The 18,927-nt window shown below is 47.6% G+C and overlaps 1 protein-coding gene across 3 annotated transcripts in view; it reads left to right on the plus strand.

Moving 5' to 3' along the window:
* Positions 1-18,927, plus strand: part of GNAI2 (G protein subunit alpha i2) — a 191,510-nt gene that overhangs the window by 62,810 nt on the left and 109,773 nt on the right. The window contains exon 2 of one of the 3 annotated variants that reach the window (XM_043550568.1): positions 7,121-7,264. The exons of 1 other annotated variant lie outside the window; for it this stretch is intronic. In XM_043550568.1, coding sequence (XP_043406503.1) covers positions 7,121-7,264 — 144 coding nt within the window. The remainder of the gene's footprint in view (positions 1-7,120; positions 7,265-18,927) is intronic. One more of the 3 variants, XM_037903985.2, reaches the window with a different exon arrangement.

Below are 18,927 nucleotides of genomic sequence, written 5' to 3' on the forward strand. Positions count from 1 at the left end.
CTGCATAAAAGATTTGGGGTGGCATCCCAGTGGACTGAGTTTCGCTTACTGGCTGCCTTTTGATCACCTTGGCCTCATTGGTTCCTGAAGGAAGACACTCTGATATACAGTGTTCTTTCCATCAGTCTATGAGTCATATATTTGGTTCTGTGAAAAGGCTTTGTTAGTGACATGGCCTTTAAAAGTCCCATGGCGGTGCTGAGTGAAGGAAAGAAATCAGAATCATAGAATATCAGGATTGGAAGGGACCTCAGGAGGTCATCTAGTCAAACCCCCTGCTCAAAGCAGGACCAATCCCCAATTTTTGCCCCAGATCCCAAATGGCCTCCTCAAGGATTTGAACTCACAACCCTGGGTTTAGCAGGCCAATGCTCAAACCACTGAGCTATCCCTCCCGCCTCCTCCCCCCCCCGGTTCTTGTTTGCAAACCCAATGTGATTTTTCTTTCTTTCCGATCAATCACACACAACTTCAGTCAAACAGTATATTTCAAGTTAAGTTAAAAACATGTGATCCAATTCACTGGGGCGAGTGCCATCATGGGGGTAAGATGCTGCTTCCTTGGCCAATTCCTCCTAATGGTTCTCTCCTGGAAGGGCCTATAAGGAAAGCTAGCTTGGGAGGGAAGAAGATATTGAAAGGCTCCAGTCCATGTAGGTAGATATAAGGGGACAGTGTGGTAATGTCTCAGTACATTTCCCAGGGTAGGTACCAACCAGAGCAGCTCCATCAGTAGCTGCAGCAGTGCTAGAGTAGCAGCATCACTGGCACTCTAACCAGCATGTTACCTCACCCTGCTCAGAGAAGGTTTAGATAATGTGATTACAAACTGGTTGTCCATTTGTAGTACCAGGGCTGCCACTGTTGCTGCAAATGGTGGAGATGCTCAGGCTGGTGCGAACAGTGGGAAACACTGGGGGTTGAAATAAGAGGGTGGGCTTTGGTAGGGCACAAAATAGGCAGCAGCTGAAGGAGTAGAGGGGAAGGAATGTTTAGCGGCCCACTTCCAAGAGCATTATTGATCACAGGGGAACCGGGAGTCCTCAGGAACAGTGAGTCACTGCGTTGCGAGTCAGGTGATTCAACACCCTACCTGAAGGATGCTGACTCCCCAGTTCTCTAACTAGGTGCAGGAAGACTGTCTGAGATGGTGAACATTGTGTGGGAGAACGATCTACCTAGGGAGAAGGACAAAGCCCTGGTAACTCCATAAGGAATGGACTGGAGAAGTGGTGGAATGGTGCTCCCATCATCTGCTGTAATAAATACGCTCCCATCATGGGACATGTTGGGTGAAATCTTGGCCCCATTAAAGTTGATAGGAAGTCATCCATTGAAATCAATGGGGTCAAGATTTCATCCATGAAGGGTTCTGAGATCTATCAGGGAAGGATGTAAGGTACTGGATTCTGAGCTAGAGGTCACTAGAGATTTGAGAATATGGATAACCCATTCCTGAGTGTGCTTGATTGATGTTTGAGGAATTGGGGCTTAAGGGGATGAGTTGAAGGTCTGGATAACCATTTCAAAAGAAGCACAATCAAGAGTTGAATGAGGGGGAGACTAGCAAGGAGAAGTGACACTCTCCAGCACGTAATGCAGCATGAAGACCTAAGACCCTTAAACAGACTTGGGGTAGAGTATTTTATGACTAAAGATTTTGTTTAAGATTGTTGACTTGCAGAGCTGCATATCTGACTATTGAGGCTTTTCTTGGTAACAATAGGAAGTAGGAGTGGAACGGATTACTGTAGACATATCATACAGTGAGTTGGCAGCAGTTTTGACTAAATGTAAGAGTAATCCTAGATTTGTAATTGCTGTGTAGATAACCTGTACTTTCTTTCTTACAGCATAGACACATTGTGCAAAATCAAACTTTAGAGCTCAGTAACCCTTCTGCAGAATGTCTAAACTCTGTGCTTGTTATTTTATTCATATCTTGTCTTGTTTTATATGGGAACGGTCTACGGGAAATGCATTCACCACCTTGGCTGTGTTTTGGAGGCACCAGTAGAGAAATCTTGGAACCTTGGACCTCCAAGTTGAATCTGGGTCACTGAAATGGCAAATGTAGGTTCCTCAATTTTCTTAAGCTCCGTATTCACCATTAAAAGTCACTGTCGTACCCAGGATGGTATGATATAGCCTGTTATATACTTTCAGCATCTTGGGTATTGTGGGGTGTGGTAAATGTTCACTTGTAATAGTGACTACTGGCAGCACAGTGAGAAACCAAGAATTCTCACAGCCATGGTGGTTTCCTTCATCCACCTGCCCAGGATGGACTTCGTAGGTACGTGTCCTTCAAGCATTCTTCTGTGCATTATGTTTTGAGAGCCTGAGCTAGGAATCATAGAATATCAGGGTTGGGAGGGACCTCAGGAGGTCATCTAGTCCAACCCCCTGCTCAAAGCAGGACCCCAATTAAATTATCCCAGCCAGGGCTTTGTCAAGCCTGACCTTAAAAATCTCAAAGGAAGGAGAGTTCACCACCTCCCTAGGTAACGCATTCCAGTGCTTCACCACTCTCCTAGTGAACAAGTTTTTTCTAACATCCAACCTAAACCTCCCCCACTGTAACTTGAGACCATTACTCCTTGTTCTGTCATCTGCAACCACTGAGAACAGTCTAGATCCATCCTCTTTGGAACCCCCTTTCAGGTAGTTGAAAGCAGCTATTAAATCCCCCCTCATTCGTCTCTTCTGTAGACTAAATAATCCCAGTTCCCTCAGCCTCTCCTCATAACTCATGTGTTCCAGTCCCCTAATCATTTTTGTTGCCCTCCGCTGGACTCTTTCCAATTTTTCCATATCCTTCTTGTAGTGTGGGGCCCAAAACTGGAGACACTACTCCAGATGAGGCCTCGCCAATGTCGAATAGAGGGGAACGATCACGTCCCTCGATCTGCTGGCAATGCTCCTACTAATGCAGCCCAATATGCTGTTAGTCTTCTTGGCAACAAGGGCACACTGCTGACTCATACCCAGCTTCTCATCCACTGTAATCCCCAGGTCCTTTTCTGCAGAACTGCTGCCTAGCCGTTCAGTCCCTAGTCTTTAGTGGTGCATGGGATTCTTCCATCCTAAGTGCAGGACTCTGCACTTGTCCTTGTTGAACCTCATCAGATTTCTTTTGGCCCAATCCTCTAATTCGTCTAGGTCCTCTGTATCCTATCCCTACCCTTCAGCATATCTACCATTCCTCCCAGTTTAGTGTCATCTGCAAACTTGCTGAGGGTGCAGTCCATGCCATCCTCCAGACCATTAATGAAGCTATTGAACAAAACCAGCCCCAGGACTGACCCCTGGGGCACTTTGCTTGATACTGGCTGCCAACTAGACATGGAGCCATTGATCACTACCCGTTAAGCCCGACAATCTAGCCAGCTTTCTAACCACCTTATACTCCATTCATCCAGCCCATATGTCTTTAACTTAGTGGCAAGAATACTGTGGGAGACCGTATCAAAAGCTTCATTGCTTTGCACTCATTGTTCCTTCCAGCTGTACATTACAAATCTAGAGGTACATATCAAAGCGCAGTTGGAAGGAATGATGATCCATGTATCTAATGTGTGCTCTCAAAAAGCCATGCATGGAGACTTTGAGGTAAGTATGAGGAAAAATGCTGTCACCATTTGAATATTTGGTTGGAATAAGCTGCCAAGGCAGACTGAGCAGCTGACTGTCCCAAAGGTAACTCAGGCTGAGTCTGGAGACCCGTCTTGTGCAGTCAACGGAAAGCTTTAAAAGACACAATTGCCACATTAGACTCTTGAAAGCGGTGACTTGCTGCCCTTGTAAATATATGGAAAGCCATCAGTGAAACTCAGGGTATGTCTTTGGTAGCAATGTTTAAAGCGCTGCCATGGTAGCGCTTTAATGTACAGAGAGGCTAAATGCCTTGCCGTGGCAGCGCTTTAATGTGGCTGTGTAGTTGCAGCACCAGCAACTACAGAGAGAGAGCTCTCCCAGCGCTGTAAAAACACCACCCCACGAGGGGAGTAGCTACCAGTGCTGGGAGCATGGCTTCCAGCGCTAGTGCACTGTCTACACTGCCACTTTACAGCGCTGAAACTTGCAGCGCTCGGTTGTGTTTTTTCACATCTCCTGAGTGAGAGAGTTGCAGTGCTGTAAAGTGGCAGTGTAGACAAGGCCTCAGTGCTGCTGCTTGACTCACAATATTTACAAAGGATGAGTTTGAGCAGCTTGAACCTGTGATGGAGTGAGTGACCGTGGGCCGGGCCTTTAGATAAGGACACTTACTTGTGAACAGTTGTAATGAAATGGCTGACTGGGGAGAAGCTGCATAGCATCTGTCACTGCAGTTGTCTTCAGTGAGTGGACTATGGTACCACAATCACAGTGCAGTGTGCTCATTCTGTAATTGGCAGGGAAACAATCTTGGAGATGAAGAGGGGACAGCCATGCCCTCGGGGGAGAGTGGAATACATTATTAGTTCTTATCAAACTGTAGGACCTTTCAGGTGATGCTGAGAGCCCTCAGATTATCAATTCATTAGGTGTTTGCTGGCAGCGATTGTGAAGTGACTCCTTAGCACTGTGACTGCAGAGGGTACTCTCTGTGGTGTGCTATTACAATTCAGTGCCTCTTCAATAGGCCTAAAGTGGAGCTGCTGGTATACTGCTGTGAAATAGCCTTGAATGGAATAGTTATACGTCTTTTTCTTTTTTTTATTTTCCATTTCAAAATAATTCTTTTAACAAAGCCGCTGAGCTAAACTGGTGAGGCCTGATTAAATAGAAGGACACTGGGATAACCTGGTTAGTGACAGTTCCTCATTAAGCTCGTTAAGTCCATCTGCTCCATTACTTTGCTCGGCCTAGTTTGTAGTACTGCTTTTCCTGGACTATTGCCTAGTCTAATCGTTCCTGATGGTCTAAATTTCTCTTTGCTTGGTTGGGCATGGCTAACTGTTCCTTTCTAAGCTGGTGCTCGCACCTTTCAAATACCGGTGGACCCTTCTCTCCCGCTTCGATCATCACCTTGTCAAGATATCTAGCTCTCTGGAAAGCTCCCTCCACATGAGCCAATTCTCCTGTCCCTTTATCACTTTTGTTGCTCATCTGCATTTCCTCCAGTTCAGTATCTTTCTGGTATTGAGGTGCCCAGCACCGTGCTCAGTGTTGCAGATGTGGTCTCTGCAGAGCATCTAGGGACCATCTGTGGTGTGAGATCTCCATGCGTGCAGCTGAGGATCAAACTTGGTGTTGCTGTCTGCATTGTGCTTTGCTGCTGGTTCTCTCTGCCTTGGAACAGGTTTGCGATTCCTACACCATTATAGCTTTACATCTGGGGCTTTCCCAAACTGAATCTCATTTTATTTCCTGCACCCTATTTCTGCCCTCTCAGTTTGGGCCTCTATCCTCTGGCATTTGTGGCCCCTCAATGAGGTTACTCAATTGTCTCTCAAGTATTTATCTGGCCCCCATTACCATAGTGTCTGAGTACCTCACAATCTTCCTACTCACAACACCCTGGGGGGCAGGGCTGTTGTCTCCATTGCACAGATGGGGAACTGAGGTGCAGAGAGGCTAAATGCCTTGCCCAGGGTCACAGGAAGGTTGTGGCAGAGCCAGGGACTTGCACCCTGGTCTCCTGGGTCCATGGGAGAGCAAGGAAGAGCTTTAGTAAATGATATTTGAGGAAAAGTATTTTCTTATTTATTATTTCTGTAGATCTCAAAATCATCTAGGTGCTTTATAGCCTAATAATGTGGCCCCCAGCAGTTGGCCATCAAGAGATCTTGGCGTGTTCAGTATGGAAGGAAAAATGACCTTGGGCGATCTAACAGTGGTCTTCTATGTTGTTTGTTTGTATTGCCATAGGTCTTGATTCATCAAAGGGTTTTTTGATATTAGAGCTATAAACTTCCAGTTGTCCCTTGCCCTTGCCTGTTTGGTGAGCTTCTTGTGGTGGTGGAGATAGGTCTTGAGCAGGGCTTAGAGTGCGGACAGGGCTGTGCCTTTACAGATCAGCTCAGGAAGGACATGCCACGTGTCAAGGTTGGTACGGGAGAAAGCCCAGCGATGGCTGTGGGGGAGGTGGCTGAAAGGAGTATGAAGCCTGCCTAAAATACCGTACAAAGGACAGAGGTTGGTTATTCCCCTTAGGCCATGAGAAGAAATGAGCAGTCAGTGCAGCAGGGAGAATTTGAGGTAAGTATCTTGAAAAATGCTATCACCATTTAAATATTTGGTTGGAACAAACTGCCAAGGCAGATTAAGCAGCTGACTGTCCCAGAGGTAACCCAGGCTGAGTCTGGAGACCTGTCTTGTGCAGACCGTTGAAGGGTAATGAAATCTGTTCTGGAGGAAGGGCTCAGTGACCTGGAGCCTCCCTCCAGCCCTAGCGGTTCTCCTCACTTGAAGTTGCTAAGATCCCTTTTCAGTGTCTGAGATGCTGTGGTTAAAATTGTCTGCAAGACCAGAGGCTCAGGGCTCCATAACTTTCCTTCCAGGCTGAAACTTGTCGCCATGCTCCACCGCGGGAAGATTTTTTCCAAAAATGGGACCAGAATTGTTTCAGGTTCCTTGTGAGGAATGGAAGGTGGTGGGGACAGGGATGGAAGCTTTGGATTCCTTTGTTTGCCACCTTCAATCCAGAAAAAACTCTCCTTTAAAAATATAAATAACCCCACTCTCTTGTATGTCTGAGTGCTTTAATCTTTTGAGAACAATGAAGAAGGTGGGGTCTGAACTTGACTTCCCTTTGCAATAGTAGACTTGTAATCTAGAGAACCATGTCTTTGAGTTCTCAATATTCAGGAGCATTTCCTCTCTTAATCCACTGCTGTGGGGCTGAGAAATACTGAAGACTTTTGTGGAGCTAACGCAGTGGCAATATCTTGTGCTCGCCCTGCTGGCTGTGCAGTTACCGTGCCCTTGGTGGAGCTGGAGGGCGCATCCCAGATGGCTGCTGATGCCTACAAGTGCTGGTTTAGTTACTGTTTCGTCACCTGGGCACCTTTTCTTTGCTTTCAGTGTTCTTCTAGCACAATTTGTTGTGAAACTGCATCTGGGAGTAATTCAGGTCTGGGAGATAGGAGTGGGAAGAGAAATCTGCCTGAGACAATATTCCTACCTTCTTCCACAGCAGCAGTGATCAGTCTGGCATCTGAACCTCCATGGTCACTTGGATCGCTAAGAGGTCTGAAATGCAGCTCCCACCCTGGGCGTGGCCAACAACCTGGTTTGTATGCTACACAACTCCACCCCTTGAGGAGATGGAAGTGTAGTGGTAAGACCTATGAATCCACTGACTTCCATCACAGAGGCTTCCCACTTTGCTAACATAACTTTGGTAGCAGTTAATCCTGAACTGCCAGAGCTGATACTCAGATGGTGGCCGAGTACCTGGTGGCCTAGTTTAGTTTTTGGTATGTAGTGACTTCTGATGGGAAATCTGCTTGAGGAACAAACCACCTCCTGTTTAGATGGCATTTTAGAAATATTACTCTTTGTTTCCAGTCCAGATTTGTTCGAGTAAATGCTTCAAGCTATTGGACTGACCTGGCCTTTCTCAGAATGTAACTAAATTAATGTGTTTTTGGAGGGCATTAACAGGAATTAACTTCGTATTAGTCATTCCTCAGTCTAAGACGGGTGGGCAAACTTTTTGGGCTGAGGGCCACATCTGGGTGGGGAAACTGTATGCGGGCCTGGGCAGGGGGTTGGGGTGTGGGAGGGAGTGCGGGGTGTGGGAAGGGGTGTGGTGTGCAGGAATGGGCTTGGGGCAGAGGAGGGGTGGTGGGGTGTATGAGGGGGCTCAGGGAAGGGGGTTGGGGAGCAGGAGGGGGCTCAGGGCAGGGGTGCAGGAGGGGTGTGGACTGTGGGAGGGGGCTCAGGGCAGGGGGTTGGGGTGCAGGAGGGGTACGGGGTGCGGCTTGGCACCGCTTACCTAACGCAGCTCGGCACCGTTTACCTAACGTGGTTCCGGGGTGGCAGCGGCATGCACCGGAGCCAGGGCAGGCTCCCTGCCTGCCTGCCCTGGCCCCATGCTGTGCCGCTCCGGGAAGCGGCCGGCACTATGTCCCTGCCTGGCCGCTATCCTGAAGATGAGCAGAGGGTAATTTGCAAGGGAAATGGCTAGGGCTCTCGATTAATCGCAGTTAATTCACGGGATTAACGCAAAAAAAATTGTGATTAATTACGATTTTAATTGCACTGTTAAACATTAGAATATCAATTGAAATGTATTAAATATTTTAGATTTTCATATACATTATATTGTGTTGCAATTGAAATCAAAGTGTATATTTTTTATTACAAATATTTGCACTGTAAAAATGATAAACAAAAGAAATGGTATTTTTCAATTCACCTCATACAAGTATTGTAGGGCTATCTCTTTATCCTGAAAGTGCAACTTACAAATGTAGATTTTTTTGTTTGTTACATAACTGAACTCAAAAACAAAACCATGTAAAACTTCAGAGTTTACAAGTCCACTCAGTCCTACTTCTTGTTCAGCCACTCAGTAAGACAGACAAGTTTGTTTACATTTACAGGCGATAATGCTGCCCTCTTCTTAGAATCATAGAATGTTCGGGTTGGAAGAGACCTCAGGAGGGCTGGACTTCGTTTATTTGACCTTCTTTTACACCCCTCTGTGCACTCATTGCCTAACTTTTAAGGGCCAAATCTGAGTGTCAGTAGAAGCAGAAACGGCACACTTCTCCTCTCAAATCTTCCAGGAGACAGGCGACTTCATGGAATAGGTGGTGTGGCTCTTGCTGCCTATGAGCGACTGGGAGATACTCTTGATCTGCTTCCTCAAACCTGCTTTGCCAAGGATACCAAGCACCTGTCACCTTGTGTTTCAGCAGTTTCTCAGCAGGCAGAGAGATGGACTCCAGCCTTTGTATGCCTACTAATTAGAAGCAGAAAAACATGGTGGCAACATAGAATCAAAAGCTAGAAATGAAAAACTGGGTCCTGAAAATCCTTGCTAACCGTGTCAGCAGGTTTGGAAGGGTAGCCCAATAAACCCCATTCCATGCAGTTTGCTAGCTAATGATTTTATCTCCTTAATTGATCTTTAGTTCATCTATCCTCTATTTTTTGCCTCTTTATAGGGTTGTTTAAAAGCCCTTGGTTCCATTCTAGGCGTTATTTGCTTAATTCCGAACAGAGATGTATTTGGGCGACTTATCACCTGATTGAAATGACTTAAGAAAGAGCACCAGCAGACACTCTGACATGCGCCTGTTTGAGACGCCCCTGGAAAGTCTCTACAAAGATCAGGGGAACTATGTGGGGTTGGGTGAGCTGTCAGCTTCTCAAAAGCCAATGGTAGTGGTGGCTGCTTGGTGAACTGTTGCTCCACCTTAGAGTCCTGTGCCCCACTGATCTCTGCAAATCTGTGGTCAGATACTGGTAAGCGAATGGGTTGAAGAGTTATTGTGGGATGTTAGAGACCAGATTGCTACTCTCAGAGGAGACACAAAGTGCAGCATGCACCCCAGTGACTGCTCCACAGTCTTAGCATGACCCCTCACATCTCTGTTATGGAAGTGGGACCTATAAAGATCAGTAAGCACTACGGGGTGGAACCCTTCTTCTCTGTGGGGCTTGTTTCCATGTTGCAGATTAGGGCAGATAGTTTATCCAAGACAGTGCTGAGCTTTGGGTTTCTGGGGAAATTGCCAATGTCCTTCCCAGCTGGGCAGAGGATTCTAGGGCAGGTCAAGGGTTCGGAGGCTCCTGGGCAGCATTGGAAGCTCTAGCAGAGACTGGATTCCTATTACTTTCCCGTTTGTTAGCACAGCGGAGCAGACATTCCTGGTGGTAGTGGAGGAAATGAGGCAGCACTGATGAATTGCCCTTAAACTCTTGGTTTAAACAGGCTCAGATCTGAGAGGCAGGGCAGGCTGTGGAGGAGACAGCTCCCTCTGGCAGCTGGCCTCCTTACAGGGGCCCTGAGTGCATGAGGCCAAGGAGGACCTTTGAGCCATAGAAGTATAGGCTGCCAGTCTATAGGAAAGCACTGTGGTCAGTTGTCTGTCCCTGGGGCTTCCCATGTACAAAAATGGGTGGAATCCTTCATGTGGCTTTGTGCGGCTCCCGAGAGAGAAGTCAGTGGGATGAATTGTCTCCTGCGTAACAATCATCTTCTGAGGCCATGGCACTTTCCTTGGCATGCAGCCATGGAGGCGGTTCTAATCAAAGGAGTCTTGGGCTGGCTCCATCATGTCCCATCCGTGATGAGCTGGCCGTTACATTTTTCATTTAGAAGTTTCCTTTATTTTGTTGGGGGTTAGAGAAGCTTCCCCCCCACCCCCACTGTGAATGTCATGGAAACTATGCCATGCCTGTAATAGTAAAGATCGGATGTAGAGATAAATATAGCTTTGGGGTTAGCACTGACCTTGGCAAACTGCATTTCTGATTTGACACATGCTGGCCCGTCTCCTGCTGGCGGCAGTAAAACGTGAAAAAACAAAGCTGGATTATTCTCCCTCGATCTCTGCCTGGCTGGGGCTTTTGAAATCTCATCACTGTTTGGTTTGGATCTTGCCTTTGGACCAGGAATGAAACTAGCCTTCTGTCATTGCCACAGCAGCTCAAACGGTTTCCCCGTTCGTTTGAAGACGTGAGTATCTCGGATTCCAGAACTCTTAGGATTGGTGTGGCCTTTATTGTTTTTAAGATGAAAGCTGGTTTCTGTAAAGCTGCTGAGCAATGTGTTCCTAGTGTGCGTGGAATTTCCTCCCCCTGCACCACAATAAGTGTACATATTCCTGATTTGCATTCTGGGGGGATAAGGGAATAACTTTGATTCCCTCTTCTGAGAACCAGCATCTGAGCAAAAGCTAGTGTTTTGGAGGTTGTGAGCCTTGTAATTGCAGTTTGCTTAAATTTTAAGAGCAACTTAAGGAATTGTGCTGGCCCTAAATGTTGAAAAACAAATCCTATTTCCAGCAGTGAGTATAGCCAGCACCTTACAGGTTTGGTGTGATTGCCTACCTGCCATGCTGTGATTTGAACCACCATGAAGACCTTTTAAGCCATGGTCTGCTTCTCAGAAGTAGAGTTTTAAATGCAGGTGGGGTGGACCAATGCAAGCCCTGGGTAGTTCTACAATGCTGCAGTTGTCATGTGAAGTGGAGTGACTGGGACCATTGCATGCTGGGTCCTTCTAGTTTCTGCAGGTTGTGGTTCCATTTAAAGAGGGTGGCCAATGGCTTTGGTTTGGGCATAGTGTGGGTGCCCAGATCAAACATGATGTGCAGGCTCATCAGTCAACGGAGTGGCAGCTTGTTTGCATACCAGGCAAATAGCATCCTCCCCAAAGAGCATACGCATTGGGGTGATATTCCTGGTATACAAAGTAAGCTGAGACAACAACCGCCTGCTCTGGGGATTGACATGCTCAGATTAGCAAGTATATTTACAAAATAAAACCCTGCTAGGAAAAGAGCCCACAGAGAGGCCTTGTCATGCATGTGAGGTGTCCAGCGAGGCTACCCTGGCCACCTGTTCCCCCTACGCAGGGAAGGAATTAGAACCAGTTAAAAGTTCCCACAAACTGGGTGCCCAGTTCTGAGGTTGCCAAGTTGCAGAACAGGCTGGTAAGAAACCCTGTCTTGCTTAAGGGTGCCCCTTCTCCAGGCTTCATAAAGTCACCCAGACCAAGCAGACAAAGGAGTGTTTAATATAAGTCATGTCCAGTGAGACATTCTTGGCGCCTGTCTCTACTGCAGTCGGAGGTGTGATTGCAGGACTGTACATGCACGGGAGTTAGTGTTGATCTAGCTAGATCAGCGCTAGCTCGCGGGGATGTGCCCAGAGTCCTGGATGGGTGGGGCTAGCATGTGCAGCTGTCCATGTTGCCAGACCTTCGCTGCTATGCTTTCTTGAGTTAGCTTTCATCCAGCTAGCTCAAGTGTGCCTGCATGTGTGTGGCTGTCATACCTCTGATTGCAGCGTAGATGAACCCTTAGTGTGATTGGCTCCCCTAGCTCTTCTGGCAGCAGCACTGGAGTGGAGCCTAATGACATGCCCCTTCCCCAAGCAGGAGGAAAGATCTAGTCGTTGTAGTGGCAAAGCCTGGCACATGGAGATGGCAGCAATAATCTCCAGCATCAGTCATTGTCAGCACTCTTGTAGCTGTCCTGCTGCTGTGTCAGCATCTGCCAGCCGTGGTGCATTTTTCCCAGCTGACATCTCTCAGCTGAATCACTCCCTGTGTTTTGAGAGGTTAATTTTAGCATAATCTTTATTCCCCCCCCCGGTAATCTCATCCCCACTGTGGCGTGTAATGGGTCAACTCTGCCATCAGCCATTTAGAGTCCATTTTAAGTTCTGTGCAAGGCTTCTTTTAAACACAGGGTGCCACTTCTGTCTGACCTCAATCACAGTGCTGGGGGCTGTCATTTGGGATGGGCCGGCACTCTGCGCTGCTGTCGGACTCTTTCTGAAGCGACCCACCTTGTGTGCCCCACAGGGACGCTTTTGTTCTAGCAAATCTCTTGGGTGCAAAATGCAATTTGAAAGGTCGGGAACACAACTGTGCAATAGCTAAACATAGGCACATTGGATTTAAAATAACTTCTCTTTCTTGGTGGTTAGCTTATGAGGTGGGCTCAGCCTATGTTGGGCTCTACTGATGTAGGTGCCCCATGGGGTTGGGGGGGGGCAGTTGTGGGTCAGGTTCAGTAACCAGTCCAAAGCCAGCAAGGACCAGTGTATGTGCATGAATTATAGATTACATGTTGCATTATGACATGAAGTAAATGAGATCGTGTTGTGGTAGAGCTTAAAATTCTCAACTAAACGGCTGCTCCTGCCCTCTGCCAGACTTTTATTCCAGAAGATTGCCTTCTGATTGCCATCAGAACAGCTGGGGAGTGTCATGCTGCAATAGTTCTCCTGGCAGCCTGCTGTGCCCTGTCCCCAGCAGGTCACTCAGTGCCCTGGCATCAGTGCCATCTTCCTTCTCTCCTCTAGCTTCCTCACTCGCCCATCTGTGGCTTCTTTCATGAGCAGGCCTGTGGAGCTCTTCTGATCATTCCTTCTCCAGCCAGTACACCCTTGTCCAGCCCCACCTGTGGCACAGCTCCAGATCTCAGTCAACTGAAAGCCTTCCAAAGGAGATGAAACCCAGGGCCTAGCCTGTATGATGCTATGACCTGCTGGAGCCTTCCTGAAAGCCTTATTCCCTCCATTCCCATCTCTATACTGGCCTAACTTCTCCGCAGTTATCCCCAGTTTGGGGGGACCTGAACTGAGCTTCATTCAGACCAGAGCTTTCTAACAAAGCTGACCGGTGTTTGGGTGATGATTAAGTACATGGAGCTGTTTTTCCAGAGAGATCTAAGTGCTGGATTGCCTTGCTGTTGTGAAGGAGTCTCCTCTTGCAAGTTACTAAACCACATTTCATGCTGCAGCTGCAGGAAATAAACCACTTCTGGAAAAAACCATCAGTGTTAAATTCACTCCTAGTAATGCAGGGTTGACACTAGAATTGCATAAGTGTAGAACTAATTGCTGTATGTGTATTAGTGGGCCCGCCTACATATATAAATGTATCATCACTCTAGTATCTGAGCGAATCACAAGCCCTAACGTATCAAACCTTAACCCCCCCCCAGGCGGTGGAGAAAGTAGTATAATCCCTGTTTTACAGATAGGAAAACTGAGGCCCCGGGGGTGAATTGCCCTGTCTGAAGTTGCACAGAGGCTTTCTAGAAGAGCCGTTAAGGCGCGCAATGTCTCCTGGCTCTCACTCCTGTGCCATGACCGCTAGGCTATTCCTTCCTCTGCTTCAGTATTTAGTGATGGCATAACAAACAGCCAACTCGTTTTTAAATTGAAATGCTGAAAACACTACAATACATTGCTGGCTCTAGGACCCCGTAGAACCCTCAATCTGCTCATCAGTTTTGCCTGTTGGCCATTCCATTCAACCCCATCTGAGGAGGCAGGCTGCTTGTTTGAACTTCACTGTGGTTCCCTCCCCCATCTCCAGGTCTCAGGGGTATACTGAAGCCATTTAAAAATCCATCTCCTCTCTGTGTTTGTAATGAGTGCAGATATGTACACAGTGTGACTGTAATGCCAAATAACGGCTTAGTCTAGCAAACTGGATTTTACTGTGCTCTAGTCTTTGATTTTTCTTACACTAGCGATCAGTTAATGGTCTGTCAATGGAGCCCTTATAGCTGAGGCTGTTAAAACCTACAAATACCCGATGCATTGTCGAGAGATTCAGTTAATCAAATATAGACCTCAGAAGATTTTTTTAAAATAACTGTCAGGATATGTGATCCTTTTGCAATACTGCCTCTAACACGTAACGAATGTGTAGCAACATGAGGCTGTGAAAGGGAAGGGAAGGCTTTATTTCGAATTGGAAATGGTATTTTTTTATTGTGTTTCATGCCTCAGGCCCTGTGTTTGCTGACATATTGAAAGTGATGTATTGCTGTGGATGATGCGTTGTTTTCAACGGAAGCTGCCCTGCTGCTTAGAATATAAATGAATTCCGAAGTTATCCAGCTGTTGCCTTCTTTTCTTTGGAATCTTTGTGTTTTGAGTTGAAGTGACTTGTGCAAGGTGGAACCTGGGTTTCCTGACTCCTGGAGCAGTGTCCTCTCTCTTTAGAACAAGCTGCTTCTCAGAGTTATGGTTGTGCTGTTGCATCTCAATCCTTGATACGTTTGAGACTACTAGTGATTGAGCTGGAGATCTCTCCATGTCTGTCTGTCTCAGGGCTTGTCCACTCGGAGAAATTTCCTGGACTAGCTATACCAGAATGATTCCTCTAGTTCTACAAGTATAAATCAGTGTGTGTGGACACATTCTTCTGGAATAAGTGTTTTTATTCCACAATAATTACCCACTTGGTCTTTGAACCACTTAATTCTTTTTACCAGTAGCAGATTTTCTCTAGGATGCATTATTCATGAGTGCAGCTTGTTTGGGAATGAGAAGGTGTTGATATTAAATGTGGTGGAATGTCGTGTCCAGAGCCTACTAGTTTAAGACCGTGTCATCCAGTTGTAACAATGATGGGAAGGGAGCCAGCTGGAGGAGGTAAGATCAGGATAAAATGTTAAGTGGGGAACATTCTTCTGAAAGAATGGAGTATCTTTCTCTAGCTTTCTGTCCAGAAGGATCTGAAAGTACTTCACAAACGATGGTAGCTTCCTCTGCCTCTGATCGGGCCTGTTCTCGTCACTGAATGATGTGATACTGAGTAAAAACAACAAGGAGTCCGGTGGCACCTTAAAAACTAACAGATTTGTTTGGGCATAAGCTTTCGTGGGTAAAAAAACCACTTTTTTCAGACGCATGGAGTGGAGAAGAGGGAAAAAAACAAAAAAACCTTAGTGTGTCACAAACCATTGTGTTTCTTGGGAGGAAGGATGGGTCAGTGGGTAAGGTACTAGTTTGAGAATGGGGTTCAATACCTTGCTCCCTCTGTGACCTTGGTAAAGTCATTTAATCTCTCCGTTCCCTATCTGTAAAATGGGGATGGTCCACTGTCCCTCTCTACTCTAATATCTGGTCTTTGGGAGGTGCCCGCAACAGATGTTTCAGTGGAAGGTCCAAGACCCCTGCAGTGGGCAGTGGTGGAATAACCTGCCCATAGAGAGATTTTTTTCTTAACCCTTTACTTCTCCCCATAGATAATGACTGGCTTATGCCCTGAATTGGGGGTGTCAATTTTCCTTCCGGAACTCTTGCCTTTCCTTACTGTTGTCACTCTGGATGGCCTCACATGTCCAGCCCTCTTCTGAATCCTGCTAGGCTTTTAGTCTCAGTGCTGGCTTGTGGTAATGAGTACCACGGACTTAAGTGCACCATCAAAGGAAATACTTTTCTATGCCATACGTTTAAAGTTGCTGCCTTATTGTGGTTAGAAACTGCTCTTCTGCAAATCTGTTTAATTATAGGTAGCTCTTAGTTCAGGGGAGAATGTATTGCAGGAGAGACCACCACAAGAGGTGGAAGAAACTCTGATACATTACTGAAGGGACACGAATTATAAAAGAGCATTATAAAGATGAATGGTGGGTCTTTTAAACCATTTCAGCTTCTTTCCTTGTGTGCATACGTAGGAGTGCAAAAACCCTCACTATATCATGTATACTCCTTTGTTTACAGCTAACCTTTGTTCTGAAGTCATTTATTTGCAATTGGTTAATTACAGAGACCTCCTGGAACTTTTAAGTAAAAACCCAGGCTTTTCAAGGAAACTGCTGGGGCTAGCAATGGTGGCTTAGGATGCTGTCTTGAGGGCATGCTGTTGGTCAGGAGCTGGCTGCACAGAGCCAGCCAGTGTGGTGAGTAGCTTAGGGAATGCGTGTGCATGTGTTTGATGCAAAATCAGTATCAGTTGGAGGACGACGGATTTGTCTGCATGTCAACTATTTGCATTTCCAAGTAGTCTTCCCATGCTCCATGCCTGTTTGTTTTACTGTCGCTTCTAGTCACGTCAGTTCCTAGTGTTCTCTCCCCTTCCCTCCATGGGATTCCAACCATGTGCTCGCAAACAGGGGCAGCTGCTACCATGATGAAATACAGTGCAGGGCCTAAGAAGCCTTCGTGTATACTTTGCTTTTGGTGCATCTGCATTTGATGAACCCCGCTTTTTGCAGATCACTTACACATGTCTGCAGTAGCACAAGGTATGCAAGCACAGGGCAAAGTGCAAATATAAATACCCACACAGTGAACTCTATAAACAGGGCCCTGTGCAGTCCACAATTCCATGGTGCAGAATTGTGCTGTAGAATCTCAGCTTTCAGTTGTTTCTAGTCCTTGTGGCTTCAGAGAGAACCTCGAAAACATGGCCTGCATGTGAAGCCATGCAGCGTCACCTGCCTGAATCTGCAGACAGCATGAAAAGATGGCTTGAAGAGGTGTGAACTGTCTTATTCATCTCAGAGTCTGGGGCCCCTGGATTTGGCATTTCCCATGACACTCTGCAATTCAATGTTTCTGGCCCGGAATTTGGCATTTTACTGCAGGCAGGTGCTTGGCACTCATTTTGTCTCCCTGCCTGCTGGGATCTACCTGCTGCTGCCTCTTGCTCTCCAGCTTTCCCCATAATGGGGAGTTAATTGGATTTACAGTGCATGCTCCCTGCACTGTTCTGTGGAGCCAGGCAGCAGGGGTGTGAGCTAGTGAGGGTTTTCATCAGCCAGGAGAGGGGGTGGCGGAAGCATTAGTCTTTTAAGGCAGGGGCAGGCAAACTTTTTGGCCTGAGGGCCACATTGGGTTTCCAAAATTGTATGGAAGGCCGGTTAGGGGAGGCTGTGTCTCCTCAAACAGCCAGACATGGCTCATCCCCCGCCTCCTATGCAAACCCCCACCCCTGCTTCTCGCCCCCAGACCCCCCACCCCTGACTGCCCCCCCCCGCCCCCCAGGACCCCAGCCTCATCCAACCCCCCTGTTCCCTGCCCTTTGACCACCCCGACCCCTATCCACATCCCTGCCCCCTGACCACCACCCCCAACTCCTCTGCCCTCTATCCAACCCCCCCTGCCCCCTTACCACGCTGCCTGGAGCACTGGTGGCTGGCGGTGCTATAGCCACGCTGGTCAGAGCACTAGGTCAGGCCGCGGCTCTGCAACTGCGCTGCCCAGCTGCCTACAGCGTTGCGCTGGCAGCACAATGCGCTGAGGCTGCAAGGGAGGGGGGACGGCGGGGGAGGGGCCGAGGGGGCTAGCCTCCTGGGCCAGGAGTTCAGGGGCCAGGCAGGAGGGTCTCGCAGGCCGTAGTTTGCTCACTTCTGTTTTAAGGCCTTTTCCTCAGGGCTTGTTTTATGGTTGACAGAACAGGAAGCAAATCCATTGATCAAAACTGGGCATAATTCCCATAGGCGTTCCCTGCTGTGGACAGCCAGGAGAGCCGAGAACACTCCTCTGCACTTAGTTCCCCTTTGACCCAGCTTCCCTTTCCTGCGGCTAGGGGGCAAGCAGGGATGTGTTAACCCTTTACAGACTGCAGCTCCTGCTCCTTGTCACAAGGGAGTTGAGGAGCTAGAACCCAGCTTGCAGTCTGGAAGCAAAGGGAGCTGGAAGTGTATGCTGCCAAGCAAGGCAGTGGGGAGAACAGTGCAGGGACTGAAGTGTGGCGAGTCTGTCAGCCAGCTAGTCTTCCCCTTTCCCAGACACATGGGTTGAGCTGGGTTACCTGGTCAACATCTCAGGCTTTCTCTATGCTTGCAGCAGTGCATAGGGTTCATGTAGCCACACACCACAAGGAAAGGAGGCTGCGTCCATGGTCACTGTGGTGTCTAACTGCATGTGTAGAGCCCTGCGTGGAAATAAAATTTGCATCCGATCTGCAAACATGGTTCATGGACATAAAGTGGATTCCACAGTTTTCAGGGCTCTAGATATATTTGGATCCGCATCCATCCGCTATCCACAAATGTGGTGCTCAGATATCCGCAGATATAAAGTAGATATCCACAGATTTGCAGGGCTCTATGCATATGGCAGTGAAAGGCTCCTGCGGGAGGAGGCAGTGGGGAAGGGCTCCAGCAGCAAGGAGCTGCTGGAGCCTTTTCCCGCTGCCGGAGTCTTTCACTGCAGCAGAGAGAGGCTCCTGCAGCAGGCAGGCAGGCAGTGGGACATTACATTGCTGTTTTTAGCAGTGTAGACTTGCGGGGCACTGCTTGGGTGTGTAGAGAGCTGTGTAGAGTATATACCATAAGGTTTAGGCATTTCTACTCGCCTAACAGTGCCTAACTGTCTATGTTGCTGTTATATCTATGCTAGTTGGGTGTGCAGTATCTGTATGCTGCCACAAGTGTAGACCCACCCTAAGGAGCAAAGATCTGGGCATGGATCAGGCTGCCTCGATATCCTAACAAAAACCGCATCTTTAATGAATTTTAGCTGTGTTTTCTGACTGCCCCTGAGAGGGGGGGGTGGAGTGTGGGG

This window comes from Chelonia mydas, chromosome 7, assembly GCF_015237465.2.
Source record: "Chelonia mydas isolate rCheMyd1 chromosome 7, rCheMyd1.pri.v2, whole genome shotgun sequence".
NCBI classification, from domain to species: Eukaryota; Metazoa; Chordata; order Testudines; family Cheloniidae; genus Chelonia; species Chelonia mydas.